This window comes from Apteryx rowi, unplaced genomic scaffold (assembly GCF_003343035.1).
Source record: "Apteryx rowi isolate R43461 unplaced genomic scaffold, aptRow1 scaffold_45, whole genome shotgun sequence".
Taxonomy (NCBI): Eukaryota; Metazoa; Chordata; class Aves; order Apterygiformes; family Apterygidae; genus Apteryx; species Apteryx rowi.
In genome coordinates, this window is record NW_020450705.1 from 358,873 (window position 1) to 386,422 (window position 27,550).

Consider the following 27,550-nt stretch of genomic DNA (forward strand, 5'->3'; position numbering starts at 1 on the left):
AGTTGGCAGAGGGTCTGCAGCGTTGGAGCCCTGCCCGGCACTGGCTGCCCCTTACAGTGCTGCCAAGCCAAGGGTGGGACTGGCATAATTCTGTTATGGTGATTAAAAGTGAACAAATGCTTTTTTTCTAGTTGGACTTTCCTGGTCAGCGGAGAGGGGGTGGCAGAGGATGCGGTGTGGGAGATGAGCGGCACCAAGGATGACAGCCGCTGTCAGAGGGCAGTGCGCATCGTCACCGAGCTGTGCCGCAAGAAGAGCCTGCCTAGCCTGGACCTGGACTCCTGCCGGGAATTCCTCCTGCTGCCCTCGGACCAGAGCCTGAGCATCTCGGAGCCAGGTAGTGTAGGCTGCTCCTGGGTTCACGAGCAGTGCTCACGACTGCAGAGTGCCACACGGGTGTGAGGACTCGTGCAAGGGGAGGGAAATGCATGGGCACGAGGACTCGTGCAAGGGGAGGGAAATGTTTGCTGTCTCCAGCGCTGGAGCCAAGGGTGACGGTCCCAGCACGTGTCCGTGTCATTATGCGCATTTGCTTGATCCACAGCTGAGCGAGGGTGCTTGGGTGAAAATGCTTCCCAGTCTGTTGCTGTGGTGCCCTGCAGCCTGGGGTGGTTAGCAGCCATGGGCACAGCAGCAAGTAGAAGTGGGGTGATGCTGCAGGGAGGTGCTGGTGAAGAGATGGCTGATAACTCAAAGTTTCTGTGAAAGTTCCCTGTTTTAGTAAAACCAGACTCCTGTCCTATATAAAACAGCAACAAAAAGCCCATTTAAGAAGCTAAGATGTCAGGAATTGATTGTTGTTACCCCAGTTAAGAAAAGGTAGGACTTGCGCGGATGTTTGTTAGCCAATGAAGGATCGTAATGTCCTTTGATGTGTTTGTTTTGCTCTCCCCAAGCCCTGTGTGAAGTTCTGAGCTGCACGGGGGCCCGTCAGCTCCTGCCCGAGGCTCATCGTGTCGCCATGCTTCGGTTCCTCCCATTCCTGCCTGCCAGTGTTTTGATTTTCAGGACACAGCTGGCCCCAGGGTGCCCCTGGCAGCTTCGTGGCTTGCTGGATTTCTGTCGTCTTTGCTTCCAGCAGTGCTTCCGCCACTCTCTTGTCATTTTGTCCAGCCTAATGCCTTAGTGTCACATCCTACTCTGCCTGTAGGCTACTCATCATCTTAAAATCTCTTTGCCTTATACCTGCTTCTTCTGGAGGCCTCTTATCGCTGGTGCTGTCCTGGCCTGTTGCACCCAGTACAGCTGTTTTCTGCATTGCAAATAATTTACTGCATTGTTTCATAAGTTTTTACCTTGGTACCAAAACTGATGCTTTCATAACTGTGTGCAGCAGGAATACCTGTACTGCTCCTTCTGCCCACCACCTATGGCAGATAGGTGCCTGGCATGTGTTAATGCAGTCTGTTACGGACCTCGTCAACCCACTTGCAGATCACAGTCACATCGTACCCTTTGATAGCTGCAGACCTCTTGTCCGCTCTGTCAGCCCCCGTCCCAGCGCCCTGGGCCGGTCCTGCTGGGCGCCTTAGCAGCTACAGCTGCTGTCTCTGCTCTGCAGGCCTGGGTCTGTTCTTATGTCTCGACAGCCCCAAGGACACTGCCTGGCCCCAGCTAGTAGTAGTAGTTCTCAAATGCCTAGATGCAGAACTGCTCCAGCAAGGAAAACAAAACTATTGTCATTAACTGTTAACTAATGCTTCAATGACGGTGACGAGCCACCTTTCCCATTAGTGTCTGGGTGTGCGTCTCATGATCTGCACTTGCACTCTGCCTGTTTCACACTGAGGACCTATGTTAAGCAAATCTGCTGTCAGCCACCTGGAGTCCTGTATGCAGGTCTGCTCGCTCCTTCTGTGTAAAGATGTGCAAATAAAAGGCGAGGTGGTGCAGAGATGGGTAGTGACAGGGCTTTGAGGCAGAGTTGCCATATCAGTGCAAACAGCAGAGTTGAAGGAAGGGCAATGCAGAAGGAGCACTGGATCCTGCTGAAGCTTTTCTTGGTGGTGGAGTTCACAGCCTGAATAACCTGGATGCGGGTTCACTTTCTTCACTACAATAACGAATGGTAGCGGGTCACGGAGAGAGATGCCAGCCTGAGCAGACAGAAGTGTGTTTCTGCAGGGTGTTCAGCTGCTACATGGAGCTCACGGCTGCAAAAGGACTTTGAGGCAAAAATCCCAAGAAGGTGGAGGATGGATTACATCTCATGTGGGTAATGAGTACCTAGAGCCACATCAGAGATGTTAGAAGCTTACAAAAGATCCCAGAATTCATGTCTGCAGTATAAATTGCTACTTGGGAAAGCCAGGTGTCCATAGCAAGCAGCCGTCCTGCAACAGGGTTTCCTACCCCTTCCTCTGAACTGCATGGTGTTGGCCCTGATGAAGAGGGCCGAGACGGATCCGCCATAGCTTGTTCTTGTAGCTATATTCCTCTAGGTGATAGACTGCAGATGTTAATGTCTTGAGTGTATTTAAACAAAAAAAAAAGCCAGCACTGTGGTGATAAGGAGATAGCTGCTGATGGGCTGCTTGCTGTCGCTGGCATAAAATTGACCCTCTGTCATTTTCATGTGGCTTCAGTCACATCTCTGTTACCTCCTGGATAAACCTATCAGGTAATGGGTAAAGCAGCCAGGGCTATTGGGGATCGCATGGGCGCCTGCCTCACTTGTGAGCAGGCGGGTGAAAGCAGTGCCACGCTCCCAAGCAGGGTGCAGGGCTGCCTCTGCAGGGCTGCTTGCCGTTCGACTGCGAGAGCGGTTTGTTTGCTGAGCCTGTTGCATACCATGAGAGCAGTATCTGCTGGGGATGCCGCGAAGCTGCCGAGAAATGAGCCAGCCATCACTGGCCTCCTTGAGCTGCAGCTGACACCGCTGATCCCTAAAAAACTGAATAGTAAAATGCTGCCGAGCAGTTTATGTAAGAGCGTGTCAGACTGCACAATGCTGCTTTTATGCAGTGATTGGTGGGTTCTGAAGAGTTTTCAGTTGGGTATGAAAAGTATGAATACAGTAGATGTCCTTTACTCAGTGTAGTTAGGGTTACATAAAACCCGGTAAAATCTGATTCTCTCCAACTTAATAAGAAAACGTAGCTGCAGCGTTTCTCCAGGACGCTGTACAGTGCCGTACAGAGGAGCACGGCAGGCTGCTGCTGGCCAGTAACCCAGCAGTAACCTGCGTGTGTTGGAAAAACCAGGCGTGTGGACGGGGATGGCGGCTGGTGCTGCCGCCTCAGCGCCTGCGCGAGGGCAAGCGTTTGCTGGCGGCTTCGCCTGTGGCAGTGCCAGGAGCAGAGCGATCTCCTGGCGGCAGGTCCGGCGCTGAACGACACACAGCCTGCTCCTGCCACCGACGGCTCTTCCCTGCTGCCCACCGCACCGTGCCACGCTGCCGCCAGCCACTGCTGGAGTCTGACCAGGGATGCTTGCCGACCTGAAAGGACCTTGCGCGCGTGTTGTACAGAAAGGGATTTACACCAGGGTTAGGGCACGTCCAGGACCCCTGGGCTCTGTTTGCACCAATACCCTGCTGCTTTATTTAAATAACTTTTCTGTTGCCTAAGTGCATCCATAAAAAAACCCAAAAAGCTCCCCTGACCTGTAGAATAAGATGTGGTACACTGATGATGTGCAGAGATGTTGCTGTTGCGGTGAGGCCGTGTGCACAGCAGTCCCCGCTGCTCCTGGCGTGGTGCATGCACCCCCTCAACCCTTCTCCATGCCCTGATCCTCCTCAGCAAAGTGCTCTCGGGCTTTCCTAGCGCGGGGTACCAGGCTGAAGGGAGAGGAAGGAAAGGGACAACTGGGGAAGATGCAAAAGCAGAAGAGCCTTTAAGATAGTTTCAGTTTCCCAACACGCTTTGCCAGCTGCCCTCCCAGATGTTTTAGCACAGTCAGTGTTTTGCCCTCGGAGTGAACCGTTCCTCCCAAACTTCACGCTGCCAGCAGTACATTGTCTACAGCACTGAGCACCCTCCTGGCACTTCGCAAGGACTAATAAAAAGCTAAAAACCACATATCCATGAGTGTTTCTGCTGCAGGCAGAGATATAGGTGCATTTTTATGCAATATGGGCTTTTTCACTGCAGGAATGCTGAAAGGGGGGGGGAAACTGTTTTATGTGGAGAAATTGCTTCTGAAATATTTTTCTTGGAAAGAATTATTCCAATAGTTTGAGTAGTGGGGAAATTGATGACATGCCTATTTACTGATATGGGATATCTCCAGCCCCTAGTTATGAAATATGGATGAACCTTGAGTTAACGTACTGTCTGCAGTAACACTCTGAATCACTGTTGAAGTGCATTTTAAGCAAATATGGTTCCATAACAGTGAACATGTTTGAAGCTATCCAGGCAAAACTAATATTAATCACTGGAGCGTGTGTTCCAGTGACCAAGCATGCGAGGCGTATCAAGGGTCCTTGGGGCAAGGCTCTCTCCTAGCACTGAGTAATGCAACTGTAAATGGACCTTGCTGCTCTCTGTCAGAGTCTGGTCCACAGGCAGCAAAGGAGCCAGCTAGCGCTATGTGCAGTGGATTAGCTCTCTAGCTCAAGTAAGACAGGTTTGTGCTTTGATCCTGAAGGTGTCAGGTTCAAACCTTGCTGCTGGAAGGGAGGCTTGCAAAGCTATTATTAAAATAAGATTAAATGCACAAAACTAGAGGCATAAGTCCAAGATAAATGGATTATATAGCCTGTCTATGAACATGCATCTGTGCTTATGTATTAAGTGCTAGCACTATCATCTGCACTGTGATGGTCCTAGTAAATAAAATGCTTCTTCGGAGCTGTGGGGAATGTGTGTATTTAGGGGCTTTCTAAGTACTTCTCTGCACAGACGCAGGTTTGGGTCTGGCTAGTTGCTGCTGGCTGATCCATTCCTGAAGCAGTGCAGGGAGGCTGACGGTGCTGGTAGGTTTCCTGGCCCTCGGAGCGTATTCCAGTGCAGCTGCGGCAGCCGCATGCACAGGCAGGGATCAGCATCGGAAACTCCATAGAAACGGGCAGCCAGAGCGCTGCTGATGTTAACTGCGCCTGTGAGTGGGCTGAGGACGGTGGTCAGGGAGAGCTGAGGAGCAGACGCCTCCTTGGTGAGTCCACATTTCCAAAGTTGCTTCATTAATTTTTTGCCTTTCTTTATAACATGGGCCCTCTTTGCCTTAATGAACATTTTGCTTCAGCAGTTTGTCTCTGCTGTTGAAACATTTTCTCTTGCTTTCAGTATTTTCCCTGTGTTTCACTGAGACCAAGCATGTGCTTTCAGCTGGTTCAAATCAGGGCATATCCTTGCTCTGATCTTCTCCGTTGTTTTGCAGGATGATTCTGAGAAACTGGCATTTTTGTGTTTACAGATGTTTGTTTCTTGACATCTCTGAAGTCGTATCGGTGCAGTGTGCACAGCCATATACATCTACCGTGTATTCACTAACATTCAGTCTCACATATGTGCCTTCGTTTTTCAGAGACAAAACCAGGACCCTATGTGCATCTCAGTTCCGATATAAGTCTTCATTTAACTTTGTAGCTTCAACTATCCTGGCTTTTTATTACCTGTTTAATCTCTTACTGTTCATCTTTCTAGGTACAATCTCATCCTTCCTTAGGACCCCATGTTTCCATCTCATGTTGGTTAGTCATCTTTGTCTAGCTTTAATATTTGTTATTTGTTCTTCAGAGGCAATAGTGTATATATATCTTTCTGTTTGTAAATCATAAGAACAGGAAGCTTATCTGTAACAGCCCTTATCATTTCCCTCCAGAGGACTCACTAATGTAACAGTCACTTATGGTGGCAGTTGTTCAGGGGCGATGTGATTCGTCTCTGTGCTGTGCATTGTCTTTAATTATACTTGCACATTGCAAAATGGCATCCTGGAAGGAGGGAGAGGGGATGTTTGGGGTGACCGTAAATTAAATTCTCTAAGGAAAAGAGGAAGTTATCCTGCAGGTGTTTTATACATAGTGAAATTACAGATGCTAATTAGGGCCACCTTTATATTTAGTTTGGTTTGTTATGTTGTAGCATGTTAGTGTTTGACAATATCACAGGAAACTGAGCAGTAAAGACTAAAGGCAGGATGCTATATACACAGTTCATGCAAGTCCTTTCAAAAACCCTTTTTTCAAAAATCATGGGGATGTAAAATCCTGGAATATTTGGTACCACTGAAAAATAATTGCCCAGAAATTCTAGCGCACTAGGGTCTTTGGTAATGTAAGTATTACTCTGATTTTCTGTGCATGTTTGTGACTGCTGCAAAGAAATGCATGTACTGTTGTAGCACAGTGTTAAGTATAGCAAGCACCTCCTCAGATGCATTCTTGCCATACGCAGCAGTTTCTCTCTCAGATGTCTGCGCACCTTTGCCCAGAGTTATCCGACCTCAGCCCCGAACCTGGCGCCGGTCATGGTGTTCATGCTCATAGGGTTTATGGAGCACATCAGGGAGTGAGGCGGGTGGCTGCGAAGGGAGAAGGAAGGATCCACCTGCCAGGCTGCAGGGCAGCAGCCGCTCCGTGTGGGCGGCCACTCCACGCTGCCTTGCAGGGGTTAAGCAGCTCTTTGTTGCCAGCCGCCCGGGAGCAGCGGCCAGCAGCAGGAGCCGAGCGCTCAGGCTGGAGCTGGCTGCGTGCGGCATGGCAGGAGCCACTCCTGCGCCTTGGGATGAGCAGACACTGGTCTCGTAGGGCTGCGCTGCCAGCAGGAGCGTGGGTTCTCTGTACCAGGTACCAGCCACTCCTGCGCCTTGGGATGAGCAGACACTGGTCTCGTAGGGCTGCGCTGCCAGCAGGAGCGTGGGTTCTCTGTACCAGGTACCAGCCACTCCTGCGCCTTGGGATGAGCAGACACTGGTCTCGTAGGGCTGCGCTGCCAGCAGGAGCGTGGGTTCTCTGTACCAGGTACCAGCTACCCATCCTCTGCATGTAGGTGATGGGGGATCCTTCCCGGCTGCTCTGCAGCCTGCGGAGAGACAGTTTCCAACGCTTTGGTGCTTTTCACCATGCAGACCAGTGTCCTCTGTGTGCCAGGTATTAGCAGCGGTGGCAAGTGCGAGAGGAGGGAGAGGCATGGGCTTACATGGTCACATTGGCTCTAGACAGAAGTAGCTGGCAGCCCAACCTCCTGGACACAGAGATTTGTATGTTATCCAGGCCAGGGGAGTCTTTCCAGCAGCCGGGGCCAGGGGAGCCCTGCGTGAACCCTCATCCCATGCACAGGATGTGTTTGCTACAGAACGGCTCCAGGCAGCAAAGCTTGTCCCACGCTCTCCAAGGTGGCCAGTCGAGGAGCCCTCGCCACTGGGCGGGCGCTCGGCCGGCTGTTCCTGCAGAGCCCATGCTGCGGGAAAGCAGTGGGAAAGCTTCCCAGGCTGCCTTGGCCCCAGCTTGGGCCTTCTGCCCCCTCCGGCTGAGAGCACACTGCAGGCTGGAAGATCTCTGCTTCTCCTGGCAGGCAGGCTGCCTTCTGTGTGGCGCCCGGGCTCTGACGGGGTTGCTGCCTCCCCGGTGTCCTGCGCCGCATCGAGGGTTGCCGTTCCCTCGCCTGCTCTTAGTGGGCTTGGCACTCCCAGGCTGGAGGCTGGGATGGGGTGGGAGGAGGCCCCGATTCTCCTTCCAAGCAAGCTCCATCCTGAGATGTTTTGGGAACAGCTTGGCTGTGGTTCTTCTGAATCACAGAGGGGCCAAAGAGCCACAGGGAAGTATTCTGCCCAAAGCAAAGCTCATTGTTAAAAGCAGGGCAGTGAGATGTCAGACCTGCTGCTGGGAGCCCGGACAAGGAGGCATTGCTGCCCCCAGCCTCCCCGTTGCTACCTCACAACAGTCATAGCTTTGGCCAGGTGTTGGAAGGAAATTGTAAGGTCCAGGGTCTTTGCTTGCTTAAGGGAGACAGTGAAGAGCTTTTGCTTGTTTTGTTTACATTGCATCTGGAAATGAAGTTGTGCTGGTACATCTCAGAAGTGTCTGTATTGTGGTGCTTTGCTATTTACCTGGTTCTGCTCAGCTTCAGGAGATCTGGACAGAGACATTTCCCATTTCGAGCAAGCTCAGCGAGGCTTCCCTGGCATTCCTGGTGTACTCGGCTCAACCCCTATAAGTATGGGGTCACTTCATGGGCAGAAAATGAGATTTGGTGTCAGCTACTTAACCCCAAGCCCGGGACACCATGTGTGTTCAGCATTACTGAGTCATTTACAGATGCTGCTGCAGCATATTATGATAAAATGTCATGGGGTTAGTGCACAGCTATATACTATAATTATACTCAGTGTGGCTTATAATAGTTCATTAGATTGTCATCTGTTAGGAATAAAGCAATGACAACTGTTACTATCTCACTTATAATACTCTGGAGAACAGCTGATTGAGACACAAAGCAACCTAAATCACTGGGGAATGTTTCCTTGGTTCAGAACAAATTTTTTTCCCCACTTTTGACAATAGAAATGTGGCATTACTAGCAGCTCGGAGCTTCTCCTTCTGGGTGCACACACCAACAAAAGTTTGATAAACATACGTGCCTTTCATGCAGTCTGGAAGGAAAATCGCAATCGGTGTGTGAATTGACCCCAGAATACCAAAATATTTGGTTTCAGCAGCCTTTTGTCGGTCCCCTCGGGCAAATGCACCTGTCTATGCCAGCTCTGCGGCAGGGTGTTGGGAACCTGCTGGGCAGGAGCCCAAACAAACGTCTTATGTGCTCAGCCAGAAGCCATTGCAACAACTGCACAGAGATTTTGCAGCTATAGACAAGGTATAAAATAAATGGTGGCTGCTTGCTGCCTGGAGCAGGTTCCTGGGCTGCAAAAGCAGTGCTGGCTTGGCATTCGTGACTGTGTCCCTCTCCGTGCAAGGACTGGAAACCAAGTGGCACAATATGCTGTGAACATATGGAGAAGTTGGACCTGTCCCCAAACCAGCGAAGGGTGCTGGGAGTGCAGACGATCTGTGTCCCTGCCCTCTCAGCACGGGATGGGGAGAGACCATCCTTGCTCTGCTGAGCGGGTTTAGCTCAGGGTGTCTGGTTCCTTGTTGCTCCGGGTTTCAGGCACTTGCTTGGAGCAGCACGCGGTGCTGCTGCCTCACCTGAGTCCTCGGAGCGGGTGGACGAAGAGGCTTGCCGCCGAGGCCCTGAGATGGTCTGCATATGGTTTGGCTGAAGTGTTTTCCAAACACTGCTGCTCCCTCGTCTCCTGGGACGTGTCTGGGCTGGAGCATCCAGATTTTCCTTCTGCTCCTGGATGTGGTTTGAAAGTTGCTGCTAGCTTGGCTGAAGGGATGGAAGTGCTTCGGCAGGCCCCTTCCAGCCCTCTGGAATGCCCGTATTCCCATTACTGTGGGTAGCTGGAAAGGGATGCCCCTTGGGTCCTGTCTGCTTTCCTTGCTGTTACTGTGTGTCCAGGCTATTCTTTCTATTTCCTTCCTATTTTTTGAAAATCTCCAGATTTTAAAGGTGCAGTCTGACTGGAATAAAACACTTCATTTTTAGCCAAACCCCAAGACTGATTTCAAAACTAAGTTCTTCTGAGCATTAGAAATTTCTGCAAATGTGGATTTGTAGAGAGTATCTGGACATACAGCACTAGCAGTAACTCCTTCATGGATAGAGAATGAATAAAACTTTAGTCCATGTGCAAATTTATTGTTTAAACATCTCCTTAATCATAATTTGAACTGGAATTTAAAAAAATGTGTAGTTTTGCAAGTACTGTCACTAATAAGCTGATATCTGGATTCCTGGGCAATGAACTACATAACTGCTTAAGTAACAAATGGAGAATAAAACTTTGCAGGAAGTTGTCCATACCACACTGTTCTGGTTATTCTGCCTGCTATAGAGCCACATCCCCTAAAGAGCTATAGTAAATGGTGAAAAGATCTGCCATTGCATAGTGAAGGAGGCTTTGTTGGACGGGCATTAGGAGGTTGCTTTTTGTGCCTAGACCATAGGTCATAGCTGGTTGACTCGCTGGTTCTCTCCAAGTTCTCCTTGAAGCAGGCTGTCTTCACACTTAACGTGCAATAATGAGATGTTTTGAACTTTATAATCTTATATAATTACTCTTGAAATAGCTTCTGATTCATCCCTGCCTTTGAAGCTTATAGTTTGCATTCCAATAAGCTCCTGTATTGCAGGAACCCTGTGGTAGCAGCAAATTAATTTCTAAGAAGTTGTTTCTCTTTACTGGAACTTCGGCATAGCCAGTCTGAGCTTTCATGTCTCTGTCTCCCTCTCGTCTGCTCGGTAGCTGGGATACGCCCAGAAGACGATGGGGCTCTGTCCAGGCTCCTGTGGAGCCAGCAATCACGGAGGAGGCTGGTGGAAGCTGATAGTGCTAGGCTCGGTGTCTAGCAGCTCATGGACAGGACAAATCTTTTAGTTTCATGCAGAAGGAAGGCTGAGTCTGTGCAGCTTCAAAAGGGACACATCAGAGTCCCTTGGGGCTTCCTCTCAGGATGTTTGGGAAGTTCATCTCATGAAGTTTTCTGCCCCTTTGCTAGGGTGAGAAGAAAGCTTGCCATTTAACCATGTATGATGAATTTAAGGTGAAAGTGTTCCTCTCATAAAATTATCTGAGACAATTCTTCCCGTTTTCACACTGTTCTCAATCTGCCTTTGTTGTGCTTTGAGGAATTATGTGTGATTGACTTGGAGCAACAAAACACGATTCGACTGTGGTCTGCAACAGAGCACAGCTGAAACAAAAATAATTTTACTTATTTCTAATCAGTATTTCTGTGACTTCACATTCCTCTCCAGTGTATTCCAAGGATGCTGTGCTGTCCTCAGCCAGGGAACACTCCCTGCTCCTCCGCAGGGAAACCTGTGGAGCAGCTGAGCTCCTGCTGGTTTGAGTAAGGTGTCAGCAGGCGCCGACGGAGCAGTGAGGTGGCAACTCAGGTTGTCCCTGGAAAGGAAGGGCTTGGAAGGTCCAAGAAAGCAGGTCTGTGCCCTGTGAACCTGCAGGTGCCACCTCCAGCGCCCCAAGGTGCTCTGGCTTCTGCCAATGGACGTGCTGCTGTGCGGGGCTCCTTCGTGTCCCATATTACCACCCAGTGTGAGATAGTGTCTGCTCTGCTTGCTCCACAACTGCTTTCTGACCTGCTGCTTTAAAATCTTTTGAGAACATAGTGACATAGCTTCCTGCTGCTAACGACCTATATCTTCATCACCTGGTTTAGGCAGGAGCACCCACTGCAGGGCTTCACGACACGGTGACTCCTGCACTCTTGGGCTACTCGACCACAGTTAGGCTTCAGAGTGATTCTGCTAATGACCTCCGTAGCTGGAGAATATTCCGGGATGTGTTCCTATGGCCCATAGCCATCTCGAGAGCAGAGCAGTGAATCAAGAAGAGAAGTGGTGTTGATGCTTCAGATGCCACTCAAAAGGCAGCAAGCAAACCCAAAGCTGTGATGATGAGAACATCCGACAGAGGCCTGGCACGCTGGACCTGCTCCCAGCAACCACATCTGTCTTGCAATGTTTCTCCCTTGCACGCATGCTCTGCACAGCTCAGAGCCTGCCTAGCTGTGGGCTCTGTTAAACAGAGCTCCTCGCTGATGCGAGAACGGGCGGTGTGTTGGGTGATGGGAAATCTGATCTTCTTTGCCGTGTTGCTCTCCTGTGCCTGCGAGAGGGGGTAAGGAGCAGGCTGGGAACTGCACGTTGCTGCACTGCAGCTCCCCTCTCTTATCAAGCTCAGCATCGGGCCCGGAGCTGAGATTCGCAGTTTGTAAGACAGCCAATTTCCTTTTCAAAACTCCTCTTTTCAAGTGCTCTACTTGCTGCTTTGCTTTGGTGCATTCTAAGATTTGTTTTCAGCCACATTCCCAAAGGGGTTGTTCCCAGGCTCTGTTGTAGTTCTCGTTTTTTTTTTTTCCTGTAGTGGTGCTAGATACGGTTCTGCTGCACTGCTTTAGCATTCTGCCTCTGTCCCACGTCCCCTGTCTGTTCGAAGCTCTGCAAAGCTTCAAAGCTGAACAGTATTGCTGAATAAACATGTCTATAGCTGGGATTTAATGGAAATCTCTTCCTCTCCCCGCCTTGTCCTGCACTGACCCCCCCCCCTCAGCTGTGTCTGTGATGCACCAGTTCCTCCTGCCTGAGCTCCAGGCCTCGGCTTTCGGGCTAATATCGCTGATGCTTCCCCAGGGAGGGAAAATTAGATCAGCAGTTGGCGGGTGCCTCACACGGTCCTCCATAGCCCCAGAGCTGCCTGTCTGCTCCTCCAGCAATGACTCTCATCATAATCCATCATTGCGATGCATGATCTCTACACAGGCTCTCAGAAGAAGAGCAATATATTCTCACAAGCACTGCTGCAGGAGCAAAACAAAGCAAAACAGACAGAGAAGCCTGGAAATGCCTCCTGGCACAGAATGAACAGTGGTCAATATGTCACACTGGAAAACCAGTCCTGCAGCCTGTGCAAGCAGGGTTCGCGCATGCCACCACCACCCCACCTCCAGGTGCCTCTCCTTGCTTTTCCGGGCAGCGATGCTCCACGCTCTGTGCCTTGGCTCGGAATAGCTGAATGCCGCTGTTTAACTGAAAGAAACCTAGCAGAAACGAACCAGCCAGAGCTCTCCCTCACACTCAGGTTTTCCTACAGCCAAGCTTACGCATAAGGAACACGCATAGGTGCCCACGCACCCAGGAACGCATCCCAGGGTCGGGAAATGCAGGTCCCGCCGGCTCGCGGTTCCTGCCACTGTGCGCGTCCAGCACCAGCCCGCTCTGCAGGCCCCAGCCTATTGCACTTAGGCTTTTTTCAGTCCTGTTGAATTTCCACTCATGGTATCCTAACTTTGTTTAAACCCAGCCTGTGGTTAGAATGACTAATAGATGCTGGAGTGCTGAGAGAGCCATCAAACGTATTTTGTTTTCTCTGTGGGGAGTGGGTGGAAGAAAAGCTAAATTACATCTACTAAGATATTAAATATAACTCTTCACATTAAACTCAGAATTATCTGTGAATCTCCTAATGATAGTGCAAGCTACTTCAGAGTAATAAAAATCAATGTTGCCATAATTAGACCAGTATTGTCTTGCAGTTAATAGACTGTTGTAATCATGGCTTTGTCATATTATTAATCGTTTTCTGTTTGGACTTTGCTAATTATCCCCTTTGGTATTTCAGCTTGGGTAGTATAAAGTCATAAGGGACATAAAGCTGAAACGTGGTTCTGCCATATTCTCTTAATTAGTTCTTGTCCAAGATGAAACAAAATGGATAGTTTTACTAATGAGCTGCTAGCAGAATGCATGGGCACCAGGGGCAAGGGCTGGGGGTCAGACTAACCAGGAAAGGACCCCCTTTCTTAAATTTGCTTTTAGCTTTAAAGTTTTAAATTGCTACACTGGTCCCTTCTCCCTGCTCTGGGCCACCTCGTACTTTATCGGAAAGGCACAAGGAATGCATCAGATGATAGTGACCTTCTGGGAAGTTTTATAGTTTTGAGCCCTCCTATGGGCTTTGTTATAAGCATCAGTAGCAAGGTTATTAGACCCCACAAAAACAGTAAAAAAACACAAACTAAGAAGTCAAACCAAAAGAGAAATATGGTCATTCTCTGTTAAAGTTCATAGGTTTCAAACAGTCTCCGTGGTGCTCTTGGCATTCCCATCAGTTGTTGCAGGTTTCAGCTCAGCGAGTTACACAGGTCCCTGGGGATCGCACTGCAGCATGTTGGTGCTCGCGTCCCTTGCCAAACGCACCAGGCCACGAAACTGGCTGTCTGCATCCACCTCACTGACCCCTCACTGCCCTCGCACTGTCTCCTTCATCTGCGCGCAGCGGCTCCCGCCGCGAGAAAATGGGAGCGTGGTGGTGCTTCTGCAACGACCCCCACCTAGGCTGTTTGTGCTGTCTCCAAGGACTTTGATTCACACGTGCTGGCATGTGTTCTGGTTGTAAATGGTTTTTGGGTTAGAAAGCTGTGTTTCTCTGTATGTCTAACGCCATTTAACTTGGGCAGCACCTCTTACCATCGTGTCGTTAATTCAGCGCTGAACTGCACTGACGGGGAATCTGTGATGTGACTTGTGAGAGGCTCATTCCCGGCCGAGAAGAGCCTTCTCCTGGTTATCCTGGCGCAGAAATGCTCTCAGCAAAAGCCTCTGCTTTGGGGCGAAGGACCAGGGCTGCTGGCGGTGGTTGTCTGTGGTCACTGCTGGGGCACTGCTGTGGGATATGAGGACTTTGTTTCTCTAGGGTTTGGGCCAGGTTCTCAGCTCTCTTAGAAGTCCAGGTACACATGTAAAATGTAGGAGCTGTGTGAGAAATTTAGCTCTTCCCACGCTGTCCGGCGTTAAGCGGGATCCTCCTTGTAGCTGCCAGACCCACCACCCGCGTCCCTCTCCACCTCTCCACTTGGGAGGGCTCAATGTTGATGGGGACATGCAGTGGGGTGATATAAACACACAAAATAATGGTTTTCCCAGGCTAGAGTGTCCTTCTGGTCTCTTTCCACCTCTGGAGAAGTCTTTGGGCAGATAGGCCTGACCTACTTTGGTGCCAGGAATATCCAAGAAATGTCTGGCCCTAGGGCCAAGATTAGCATTTTCTGTTGGCTAAGGGATTGTCTTGTTTTTACAGTTCATGCTTCAAATGTCCTTTAATAACATTTTGAATACGAGGTATTTTTTTTAAAGTAGCTGGTATTTTCACAGTCACAAGAGAAAGCTCATTAAATCAATTAAGGTCAACTTTGTCCAACTGATATTTAAGTTTAATAAGTCAAGAAAAAATCTTGGGTAATTCAATGTCATTGTCAGACAAGCCAATGTTCTTCTAAGGCAGATGCTTAAAAAAGTCTGTAAAATCCCAGTCCCTTCTGCTTGTGTTTTATGTGAGCCGTCAGAGGAAACAGTAGGAGGTCATGCATAAAAGTATCTGTGAATCCTGTCAAATGTGTTATGAATGCCAGCTCAGCAAGAAGGGACATGGACTAAGATCTTTCTCGAGCTGGCAACAATTTTTCAGAAGGGATAACTGATTATTTCTGATGCTTTTCATTAACGAGTCTGGTGTGCTAGAAGATTTATGCATGCTGCATAATTTCCTGGAATGGACAGATGTATCTTAACAGGAACTTTTCTGCCACATCAACAACTTTCAGCAGTGATGGATTCTGCATTGTAACTCTTTCCTGTATAAGATCTTACCCTGAATATTTAAATAACTGAAAGGAATGGAGATCAAGGGGAGGGCTTGTGTTATCAGCTGTTACTTGCTGATGAAAGAAGTTGGTCAAAGCTGAATCTGCAAAGCAGATTTGTCCTGAAAGCATCCCTGTTGGGATGTTGGCTTTTTAAAGCTATTTTTATTAGGCCTGTAGGATATTCACCACGCAAGTCTTTGAAGTTGAGCTGTGAGCAGACATGGTCTTTAGTTTTAGCTGTGTCCTTACAGAGTGATAAAGGTGTCTGTGATTCAGTGCCCACAGCTGACGTCACTGCTAGCAACAAATGCCATGTGTTATTTATCTCTGCAAAGCTCATTTTTGTTATAGGAGTAATTTTAAAGCGGATAAAGAAGCTTCTTGCGGAAAATCTTTTGGGTAGCAGCTTGTCACTGAGGCTCATTCTGTCTGTGAGTGTATGGACGTCTCTGGGTGTGTTTGAGTCAGGCTCCAGCTGCGGATGTCTTGCAAGGATTTGAAGGAATGGTACTGGAAAAGATTACTGGATTTCTAAAACCATTTGCAGAGGAAAGAATCAGAATAGGAACAGAAGATATACTTGCAAAAAACCCAGCTTCTTAAGCATTCTTATGAAACTGTTTGAGTATCCTGGGCATGATTCCAAGACTTAACTCAAAATACAGGAAAGCAGTACCTTTGTGCTCTCTGCTTTGCTGAGAACACCATTGGCCAAATCTCCAAGGAAGTTCCACTGCTGCCTTGTGCAATCCTATTTATTATAGATGAGATGGGACCTATTCATTTACCCCAGCTGTGATATGCAGAGGTCTGACAGGTTGACCTGTACGCGAGGCTGGTGAGGAAGAGGAAAACTTGCTTGCCATGATTTCTATTTAAGGAAAAACCTATTTCAGGGATCACTTTTATAGTAGCTATGATGGAGTACAGATGTGAATTTCCCAGATGATCTGCTAAAAGCTAAGCTGCCTGGTAAGGATGTATTTTGAGAGAGATTGTTTTAAATGAAGTTTTTGAGTGGGTCAAGTATTTCTTAGAACTCTTGGAGGTGAGAATTTGTTTGCCTTAAGTGTAGTTAGACATAATCTAAAGAGGTGCAGTGAACTCATATGGACAAAAATAAAATATTGATCTGATAGAAGTTTATCCATCTAATCCATGTCTGTCTAATCCACTTCCATGCATGACGGTCTCACTTTTTAGCTGCTACATCTGTTATGTTCTTTTCTTCAGTTAATTTTATGAGTGTGTGATATATTCATTAGAGTAATTTTAGCTCTGAATTTAGACAAATCAATGGCTTCATGTCTCTGGTCTGTGGGGACCAAGTTAGCTAACTGCTGTTTCACACATCAAAGCAAAACACCTATGGTCCAAGCAGGCACAGAAACAGGAGTCGGTAAGAGGTAATGGTTATTCTGTATAAAAGTCTGTAGTATTTAATTTTTTTTCTGTTTTTTCTGTCCTGGCTTGTGCTTACATAAATAACGGAGTAGAGCTTTACTGGTCACTACAAATAACGCAGGAGGCAAGGTGCTTCTTCTCCTTGAATTCATACTAACCTGCAAATGAGCATTCCATGGTCCTGCTCCAGCAGGCTATTCCAGGGTGAGGTCTGTTTGCATCTCTGGGGCTGGGCCTTTTTCGTGCGTTCCAAACTCTTGGAATGTTAGTTTGGGTGGGAATCTGAGAATTTATATACTGTAAGAAAGGAACTAAAAGCAACCACTCTTTTCTCTTTTTGAAGTGTTGTGAATGTTTTCACAGCCTAGATCATGTATACGTGCTCCTCCTTTTTTCCCGATTCTTGAGTCGCAGGTATGGAAGCTCTTTCCTCTCTGGAGAAGCTTAAAATGCTGCAATATGTAGCATATGAGGTAAAAGTGACTCAGAAACACAGCTTTCACTTTGGTTTTCTCTGTGCTCTTTAGAATAAGGAAGAATGTGTAATATTTGCTGTACAACCTCCTTCTATATTTGGTTTCACTGCATCAGCAGCTTGTGGGTTTTTTTTTTTTTAATTCCCCATTGGCACAGCTGGAGAAGATGTGAACGTTAATAGTCCAACAACAATCTGCTTTTCAGAATTATGGTGGGTAGATTTTTTTTTAATATAGTGTCTGTACACCTTTGTTATGAAGCGAAAAGGCAGTTTCTGCCAGCACTGCGTTGAAGCTGGTTTCCGTTGTTCAGTTTTTCTGCAATTCTGCTCGGTTTGAGGCTCAGCTGTTTGACAGGGCCACAAACCAAACCAAGCAGGATGCTTTATAGTCCAGCTGAGTGTCACAGCTTGGCCATCGGAGACATCCTTTTCTCCCAGATGCGTTTGGGGCAGGAATCCGACGGGGGATGTTTGCATGGGTTTGACTCTCACTTGCAGCACCGGGGGGGAGACATAAGTCTGTTTGGACCATCTCTTACTTACGGCTTTCTCACAATCTTTCTTTTCTTTTTTCCTTCCCTGTCCCTCCCTCCCCCCACCACGGCCACCTTCTCCTGCCCTGTAGAGCTCTCCGTCAGCCTCCTTGCGCTGGTAGTTGTTGTGTGTGGACTCGCCCTGGTGGCAGTTTTTCTCTTTCTCTTTTGGAAGCTGTGCTGGGTTCCCTGGAGGAACAAGGCCATTTCTTCTAACCTGGCCATCTTGCAGAGCGAGGCAGACTACAGTAAGGAGAGCATGGCAGACAAGCTCAAGGACATGGGCACCATAAGTTTCTTGGAGGCCGCTGTAAAGATCAGCCACACATCCCCAGACATACCGGCTGAGGTCCAGCTGTCCATGAAGGACCACATCATGCGGCGTACGCGGATACAGCGGCAAACCACGGAGCCCACCTCTTCCACCAGGTGAGTGACGCGCTGTGCTCAGTGCGGGAAAGACCGTTTATCTGCGGAAAGTGGCAGGATAGGAGGAATATTTAATCGAGCCTGAGGTTTAGATACATCCAGTGAAACCAAAGAAAATATGCCCACCTACAGGTTGGATTATTCTCCAAAGGCTGGTCATCAACCAGTTGTTGTATTAAGACTGGCTTACTGTGGGGCCTTGCAAAAAAATAAAGGATTCAAACCCTATTACTGTGACATGACCTCATTGTGTCAAGCTGTCAGTATGCTTCTGGCCATTTTAATTTGGTTGCAACATGAGAGGCAGGCAGAAGTATTAATGACGGTATACTGTTGGACAGAATTAGCCCTTTTTGCTCTCTCTTGTGGATGTAGCTCAAAGCAGAAACAATTAGATAAACCGAATTGACATATCACTTGCTGCACAAGCTGAGGACTGGCTGTGTTCAGTGCTTGCGATCAGTGCAGCATTTCTGTCTCAGCCAGGGACACAGACTTCGGCTTCATACTCTAAGATCAAGGAAAGGCTGCATGAGCCTTTGGGCACCTTCTCTGCAAGAGCACCGAGCAATGCGGCGCCTGTGCCGTGACACAGAAGGCCGCGAAAGTAGGGCAGGAAGCGGTGATCGCAGGGTCCTGGCTGCATCCCAGCGCTTCTGCTCGCCTTGCTGGCCTGAGCGTGATGTGTAGGAGAGTACAACTGTGCGAGCAGCCCTGGCGCAGGAAGTTGGCTGCGGTATTGCAGGATGAATAAGGCACCGAGCTCAGCCTTCTGCTTGGAAGAGGCTGGAGTCAGCCCAGCGCTGTGACAAACAGCGTTCTGCCACATCCCGCCTTTCGCTGCCTTTCGGGCAGCTGCTCGTCCCTGCGTCAGGCACATGCTCACGCTGCTTTTATTGCACCTTCTCTGTGGAGGAGAAAACAGAAGCTCAGTCTGACTGAACCAGGACAAACAAAGCGTAGGCGGGAAGGCAGCAAACCGCTTTCTCCGGTGGCAGAGCCCAGCATGGACTGTGGGCAGCGCCAGGCCCAGGGACACTGGTGAACACCCCTGTGCAGCCTGAGATCTCTGATCACAGCTTGGTCCAGCCCAGGCCAGGACACCTCTGGGGAACCTGACAAGCAGGAGCAAGGTCTCTGAGCTCCACTTGTCACTGAAAGCTAATTTTCTGACTGTACAAGTTCTTAGTATGGTTAAATAATTCTATATCCTGCTCTCGTAAACAGCAGGTAATCTGAAGTAATGCTATGAGTCCACAGAATCTTTTATGCTTCACTAAGGTAAAGCTTTGCTTACATAAAGCTTCCCTTTGTGCTGAAGGCAGTTCAAGGCAGCAAACAGCTTCTGGACGAGGCACTACATTTCTGTCTGTCAAGAAGCCTGTGTCATTTTTTGACGAGCGTTTGCTAGAGAAGTTTGGAAGCAGCAATACCCACAGCAAGCCCTAACTTCCTGAGATGGCAATGCCTCTCTCACTTTAAAAGCTCTACACATCTTTTGCCTGAGGGAAATTTAATGCCAGCATCTTGCAATCATAAGGGCTTGGGGGTGGGAAGGAGTCTCCACACTGTGTTGCTTGTAGCTTGGTCAAAGAATATAACTGGGCTCCCATATTTAGCTACGGGCCGTTACTGATGTAACGGGTGAAAAATGCAGCTTGCTGCAAATACTCTAAAAATTAGGAGGATGTTCCTTTGAATGTTCATTTTCCATAGCATATGTAGTGTCTGTGCAGTGGTCAGGAGCACCAGTTCTATTTATTCTTGTGCTCTCCCTGCTTTCCTTGTGCTAGTCCAAGGGAGAAAAAGGAGAGAAATATCCCTGGAAAAGCTTACATCTGTCCTGTCTTTGTTATGCAGGCACATCTCTTTCAAGAGGCACCTTCCTCGGCAAATGCATGTGTCCAGCGTGGACTACGGCACAGATGCTCCTGCTGTGGCGGAGCAGCCAACCAGCATTGGTCGCATAAAACCTGAACTCTATAAGCAAAAACCTGTGGACTCTGAGGACTCCAAAAAAGAGGCAGCAAAAACCTGTGGGAAAATTAACTTCACTCTCAAGTACGACTATGAGAATGAGACACTGACTGTCCGAATTCTCAGGGCTTTTGATCTGCCAGCCAAAGATTTCTGTGGCAGTTCAGATCCCTACGTGAAGATCTACCTCCTGCCCGACAGAAAGCGCAAGTTCCAGACGCGCGTCCACAGGAAGACTCTGAACCCCACCTTCGATGAGTCCTTCCACTTCCCCGTGCCCCACGAGGAGCTGGCTAGCAGGAAGCTCCACCTGAGTGTCTTTGACTTTGATCGGTTCTCCAGGCACGACATGATCGGAGAAGTTATCTTGGAGAACCTGTTTGAGGCCTCTGACCTGTCCCGGGAGACATCCATCTGGAAGGACATTCAGTACGCCACGACTGTGAGTATCTGCTGTGGAGGGGCAGCCCTGCCCTGGGGTGGTTCGTGGCGGGGGGTGGTGTGGGATAGCTGCAGTTTTGGTCAGGTTCTGGGTGTCTGCCACGTGCACATGATGATAAACAGTGAGAAGTAGCTCTAGAGGGGCACCACTAACACCTCGGCTATACTGAGTTTTGTTGTACTGAGAGCATTACTCCTGATGTGTTACTGCAACTATTTCAGAGTTTGATGTGGATCTTTTAGCAGTTTTCTTGAATTCTCTTTGAAAATGAAACCAAACATCAGAGCGCGATATGTTCCAGACACTTTCAACACTGCAGACTCTGGTTAAAGCTATCAGGAGAAGCCACCTTCTCGCACTGCTCTCTCAGTACAGAAACACTGGCGTTAACCTCCACATAATAGCTGTCTGCTCGTCCACCGTCCTCTCAGGAGGACCTGTCTGATGCTGAGGGCAAACAAGTGATTGATCTACTTTGCAGCTGGAAACCAAGCCAGTCTTCTTCTCTATCATTTCATGTCATTACTTCTGAGAGTGTGGAATATGAGATGTCATCATCCCTGTGGCTGAAGGCATGGGCCCTGTCAAGTCTTTCCTAGTGATTGACATAACCCCATGACTTGCAAAATCTGTCCTGCAACTGCCTTCAGGGCAGATTCGATTTCTTTGCTTTCCCACTTTCTGCATTGGAGAATGAACTCCTATATATAAATATGTGTTGTATTGCAGTCAGCAGCACTGAACAGGCTGCTGTATTGCTTGGGGAAAATGCTGGGGCTGGGTGCCCATGCAGCCAAGGGGAAATCGTCCCCAGGGAAGCCTCGGCAAACTGACCTGCAGTCCTGTGCAGGGAGTGGGGGCCTCTCCAGCAGGACACACTGTCTCTGCCGTGAAGGTGCAGCTCTGATGAGCACCTTTCTGCTGGAGCTTGGGGTGCTGCCCCGCAGCGTGCTAGAGAGCGAAATAGCCAAATAGCCAAGGTCCATAACTGTTAATGGATGGTAGGAAAACAAAAGGAAAACTGCTGGGAAAGAAGCAAGCAGGCATCAGGTGCAGTGCACCAAACCTGAAGAGTTTGGAAGGATGAGATCCAGGCGCAGGAGTGAAACCGGGGCAGGGAAGCGGGTGGCTTCCCTAGAGGAAGCACGTAAAACACGTGGGCAGAGGAGAAGGACTCCCTTCTCCCTGGGTTCCCCCCAAAGAGGGGATCCAGATTGTATCTTGACGTGACCATACCTTAACATTTGGTGTAACTGCCTGGGGGATTTGCGGCCCCCCGTAATACCATAGTTATTGCCGGAAAGCCAGGCTATTGCAAGACCCAAGCACGTGGATAATTCTGTTGAGCCTGGCTTGCTGCAGGGAATTGCAGGCGTTGTTGTTACCAGAACTATGCATTGGGTTTCAGGCACACTTTGATTTCAGATACTCGCACTTGGCCTTAATGAATTTCTTTATCTTCTAATGTTGTGATGCAAACAAAACCAAATTTAATTTCTGCCAAAAATGCCACTAACTTTAGGATGTTTCTAATACCTTGGAGAGAGAAAGAAAAAACACACAGATTGACTGTGAGAACTTTTCTTGAAGCTTGCCTGGAGCCTGGTTCCTTGGGATGCTATTGCTCAGAAATCTCAGAAATCTGAGGCGGCTGCTCACCGTCTCTGTGTGAACCAGCCTGTTTCCCTGAGCACATCTGCAGTGGGAGTCAAACTATAGCTGGGCTATCCAGGGCACAGGGTGGAGATGGCACCACGGGCAGCAGAAGCAAACGTGATGGACGCTGGGGACGCGCCAGAGGCCTCACGTGGTGGCGTTCGCCTGCGGGCCATCTCGGAGAGCGCCCTGACTCGGGGCACCCGCTATTTTCAAGCTATCCGCCTGTCCCATCTTGCTTGACAGAGTTTGGTGGGATTCGGTGGGGAACCAGAAGCTGCAAAGGTTCCCAAAGCTTTCTATTATGTGCCAAAAATCATTCAGATGCTTTAATAAGGTACCTTATTAATATTCTGTGAGGCAAGAAATTTAGCTCTCAGCAGACACAAGAGGTACTAAAAGTAGAGGAATAATAACTCAGTAACAGTTTTCACATATTTCATTGCCGATTGCTGACAACGAGATTGTGACTCAGATAAATTTTGTTGCATTGAAGTGAAAGCCATTCAGGATGCTGTTGGTTTTTTAAGGTGAGCAAGAGATCTGAGCGGCTACAGGTATGAAACTCTTATTTATCAGCACCTTCCGAGACAACATTTCTTCAGATTCTCACAAGTCTAGTCGTACATTCTCTGTACCGAAAACATTTGGCTGCCACTGTTTCTTCTGTACACTCCATGCTTGAGAAGATTTTTGATTTGTTTGCCAGTCAAGGGAAGTCTCTGTCAAGAATCAAGACTTTTGTATACCGCTCATTAGTATTCTGCATGTCTAAGTGGAATAAATATCTAATCTTCGCCTTACCAGAGAATGAGAAGGAAATCATTTGGCATAAATCTCATCCATCAACAAGATCTATTCTCCTAACACTTAGCAAAGCTTTAAGTGCCTAATGCATTTACTTGTCTTTCTAGTTCCATCACTCTACTACTAACAGCTACAATTTCTTTTCAGCAGATCATTATATCACAGTGAAAAGAATCAAATACTCCCTCTGCAAAAATAAAAGGGTTGTATGCTCTACAGATGTGGGGTTTCTGTGCACAAGATAAGAATTTTTATCCTTGTTTGAAACATATTTGGAAAACGTTCTGCTGACTTCAGAGTATAATGTTTTCTAGTTGTTTAGGTAACACCAGTCTTGTTTGTATTCTCAGTTTGGATTTGTTTCTCTTTTTCCTGAAGTCCCCGAACAAGGCAATGATAGGCACCATGAGGGGCTTTTGGGAGGTGTAATAGGCACGGCTGCACGCGCCGGTGGTGCCAAGAGCTCTGTGTAAAAGCTGCTCACAATAATTAATTCAGAGGGCACTAAAATAGTAAATTATAGTGGCAGTAGTAGTTTCTGAGTGCCATCTGCTGGTTAATTCCCTGTTTATATACGTACGTATATGTAATTAATGCCATGTTTGCCAGCTCTTTGAAGGCAGGCGAAAGGGGTTGTTGTTTCAGACCGTGGTAGACATGACAAACCCCCAAGGCTCGGCTGCTACCCATGTGGTCCTTCACGGTTCTCTCCTGCACTAAAACTATGGCACTCTGGTCTGTAGCTACCTGCCACTTCGTGCCCAGGGTCAGTGAGAAACTGCCGCGTTCCTGGGAATGCGCCTTCCCGGCCGAAATGAGAGGCTTTCACGCAGTCTGAAAATGCTGTCCCTAACCAGGATTTGAATCGCTAGCATTTGGACACACTTTTTCTCCTGTGCCGTATATTCATCTTTGGAAATATAAGACTGGAAGGTAAAATAATTTTGGGACACACTGAAAAATAAATTCCACAACACAGCCATACAGTATAGTGTCATTCACATAAAAATGACAGGATAAAGGCTATTTTAGTGTGAGTGCTATGTGAATCCTGCATGAAGCATTGCATTGGAAAGCCTTATCGCCACCTATAGAGCCATTATATAATGAGGAAGCCAGGACTATTTAAAAATCGTTATTCTCCACATATTATTTCATTGTCCAGGTATCCCGCCCTCCACTATGGGCCACCCAGAACTAGCAAGGCCAGAAGCAAGCTGTCCCCTCCAGGGCCGTCCGGCATCCCCAAAGCATTTTTCCAACATAATTTTCTTGGACAAAAGCAAGGGAAGCGAAGGGGTCGTGCAGGGCTGCAAGAGGAGTCATGGGCAGAGCTGCAAGGCGCAGGCCGGGGAGGGAGGCGGCCGCCGTGCCGACCCTTGTGCGTTGCCAATGTAACGTGCTCTGTTTTGTTGAAGGAAAGCGTGGACTTGGGCGAGATCATGTTTTCCCTTTGCTATTTGCCAGCTGCGGGTCGGCTCACCTTGACGGTCATTAAGTGCAGGAATCTCAAGGCGATGGATATCACCGGTTACTCAGGTGAGCGTGGGCGGCCGGGAGGGCTCCCACACCGCTCCCGGGGCAGCCCGGACCGCTCAGCGCCTTCGCCGCTCGCCGCCGCCTCCCACCGCCACCGAGGCGCCCGCGAAGCTTTGCGAGTGCTTTAAGCACGGGCAGTCTTAGAAGGAGAGCTACCCGCAAGCCGCTTCCCGCGGGCGCGAGGTCCGGGATGCCGGCTCGTGTCCGTGCCGGCAGGAAGCGGTGGCGGCGTGCGAGGGCAGGCGATGGGGCTCACCGGTTGCTCCCGCGGCAGGGCCGGCCTGTCCCGGGGCGGGAAGCTCCCGGCCAGGGCAGACACTGACTGCCACGGCTTCACGTGAGCAGCAGGGGCCCCTCACAGCCAGGATCAGTGTTTTCAGCCCAGGATTAGGAGCGGCTCACAGGCCCCCGGGGAACCCCATGTGAACACGGAGGTTTCTGCCCGGCAGCCGGTACTCAGACTTCAGAGTCCCTTCAGGACAGCGCGCGTTCACCATGCACAAACTCTGGAATTCGACATAAAAAGCAGTTTCTTTTCCAGAGAACGAGCATCATAGTATTTGAATTTCATTGACAACTTGTGTAATACACAGTCACAATACATTAGAAGACCTTTGCAGACAGCATTTCTGTGTAGCTGGAGCTTGATGCCATTTCAAATGTGTGAGAACTAAGACGTCAGATGAGGCCAGCTCAGCGCTTCCATAACCAAACATTGCACGTTTACTGCCGCTTCAAAGTGCGTTGACGTTCCCCAGTGGTCAGCGTAGCAAAGGGGAGCTGTTTGTAACTTAAAGGCTTTCTGCCGTGATCAGCTGGCGGAAAGTGCATGAAATAGAGTTGCCCTAACACCTCCCTCTTTCTGCTGCTCCCCGATGTTGGGAAAACGGGTTTTAAAATTCCCCACCTTGCTATAACTCTGGCTCCCAGATCACCTTCTGGAGCCTCAAAACATTCTGCAGATTCTCCACTTAGACAGGAAACAGTATTGGCAGAGTGGAAACTTTTCTGGAGTTAAGGAGGAAGATCATAAGAATAAGACTTTCTACCTAGTCATCAAGCAGCTATCCAGACCTGGCACTGGCTACCTCTACTCCTCCGTGTCCTGCCACATGTTGTTAGCAGCTGAGCAGTTTTGGTAGCAGTGCAGAAAAAGATGCCTGTAGAATAACTCCCTCTGCCTGTTTTCATCTTCAAAATGTACTTGCAGTGCATCCTTAGCTAATGCTGCTTCTATGCTGTGAAGGCAGCAAAATAAGCTTCCATAAAGCAGAAGGCTTTTTCCTCTCTCCTTCTCTCCAGATCCGTATGTCAAAGTGTCTTTGCTCTGCGATGGGCGAAGACTGAAAAAGAAGAAAACCACCATAAAGAAAAACACACTAAATCCCACCTACAACGAAGCAATAATCTTTGACATCCCTCCGGAGAACATGGATCAAGTCAGTCTACTTATATCCGTCATGGACTACGATCGGTAGGTGGGAGACTCTGGGGAGCAGGAGAGGCAAATTCCCCTTTGGCACAGGTTTTCCTGCTCGATAGCCATTTGCCCTAGTCTCAGTGCCTGCATTGCACAGCTGTATGGCATCAGTCTGTCTCGAGTGATTCACTGCAAAGTGCCATTTATATTTAAGGTTATGGGTAATTACTTGCTAGAATTGTAAGTACAGTAGAACTGATCCTTTCTGCTTTATAGCATTTTCTCCTTGCGTGATTAGAGTGTGCCCTGTCACTGTTTACTGCAATCCATCACCCGTTTTCAGAAAGCGCATGGTTTCACCCGAGGCAGCAGCCAGTGCATGAAACACCCCTCCCGTGCTCGTGCTTGTCCTTGGTGCATGCCGCTGCGCGGCAGCTCCCTCAGGGCGCTGGCCCTGCTGGCGTCTGGAGCTGAAGACGACCGCGCTGCTCTTCTCTCGCTCCGCAGTGTGGGCCACAACGAGATCATCGGGGTGTGCCGTGCGGGGGCTGCCGCGGAGGGGCTGGGCCGGGACCACTGGAACGAGATGCTGGCCTACCCGCGCAAGCCCATCGCCCACTGGCACCCACTGGCAGAGGTGAAGAAGTCTTTCAAGGAGGTGTGTGGAGCTATTTTCCCTTCTAATGCATGCACTGCGCGCGACTGAGCTGGCTCAGGGCTTCCAAAGAGCTCCTGCTCCCGCGTGGGAATTTCTGACAAGAGTGGGGGAAATTTCTCGCCAGAAATGAACTCTGGAGAACGAGCATCTCTGTACGGTCTTAAATAGCTCCTTGCACTTGAAAGCAAGAATGAAAGGGATCACATTTGCAGATCTGATTGTTGCCGTATCTTCTTTTCTTCCTTTTTTTTTGTAATTAGAGATTGAGAGCAGCAAAAAAGGGAACGCTTTTCTGATTGCAGAATAAATTGTGCAGGGATATCATGTATTTCAAGTTTTAATTTTTTCGTCCTAAAAGATTTTTCTGTTGACTCATCTCCAAGCCTTTGAGGGCAAATAAATAGGACGGATATAATTGCTCTAAGCATCTCCCGAGAAAGAGACTCTCCCAAGGCAGCTTCAGATGATAAAATGGGCCTCAAGGGCCTGGGTCACATTTTGACCATCTCTAGCATTTTCCTTCTCCATTTTCTTGCACTTCTATGCAGTTGTTTGCCTTTTGTCTGATTTAGGCGATAAAATCTGGAGGAAAGAGTTGTGGTCAATGACACTCATGTTATTGACACGTCCAATATGACAATAAAGCCAGCCCTTGTGCCGAGGAGTGTTATTATAATAAAGGCAATAACCCCCCCCCACAGGATGCACAAGCCAGATTCAGACACAATGGAGAACATCCTCAAATAATGGAAATCTGAAAATTCATACTCGCTTGCGTGAGGCCCTCCATGATCTCATGTTGCATCACTGTAAGTCAGGAATACCTACCCAGAATCAGTTCTTATATTCTTCCTATATAAGAATATATATAAGGACATAAATATTCATGATGAAATTCAGAGGAAAAGAGGAAGGCATATAAGATGACTCACCTTTTAAACTATACGTTGAAAACCATGGCTGAGCCCCCAAGCCTTTGGGAAAAAAGTCAAATGAATCATTTCACACACACCCCCCCCCCATAGTGCACAG

General features: G+C 48.5%; 1 protein-coding gene across 3 annotated transcripts; it reads left to right on the forward strand.

Moving 5' to 3' along the window:
• Window positions 1–27,079, forward strand: SYT6 (synaptotagmin 6). 3 transcript variants are annotated; one of them, XM_026077333.1, is made up of 6 exons: window positions 1–337; window positions 17,683–18,019; window positions 19,880–20,438; window positions 24,320–24,440; window positions 25,743–25,914; window positions 26,368–27,079. In XM_026077333.1, exons 1-6 carry the CDS (start codon window positions 184–186, stop codon window positions 26,564–26,566), a joined length of 1,542 nt encoding a protein of 513 aa, XP_025933118.1. In that variant the 5' UTR covers window positions 1–183; the 3' UTR covers window positions 26,567–27,079. The 3 variants fall into 3 exon arrangements, with proteins under 3 accessions (XP_025933118.1, XP_025933119.1, XP_025933120.1); XM_026077334.1 differs by lacking the exon at window positions 26,368–27,079 and adding an exon at window positions 26,204–26,330; XM_026077335.1 differs by having other exon boundaries at window positions 253–337; window positions 17,766–18,019; window positions 25,743–25,879; window positions 26,204–27,079.
• The last annotated feature ends 471 nt before the right edge of the window (window positions 27,080–27,550 follow it).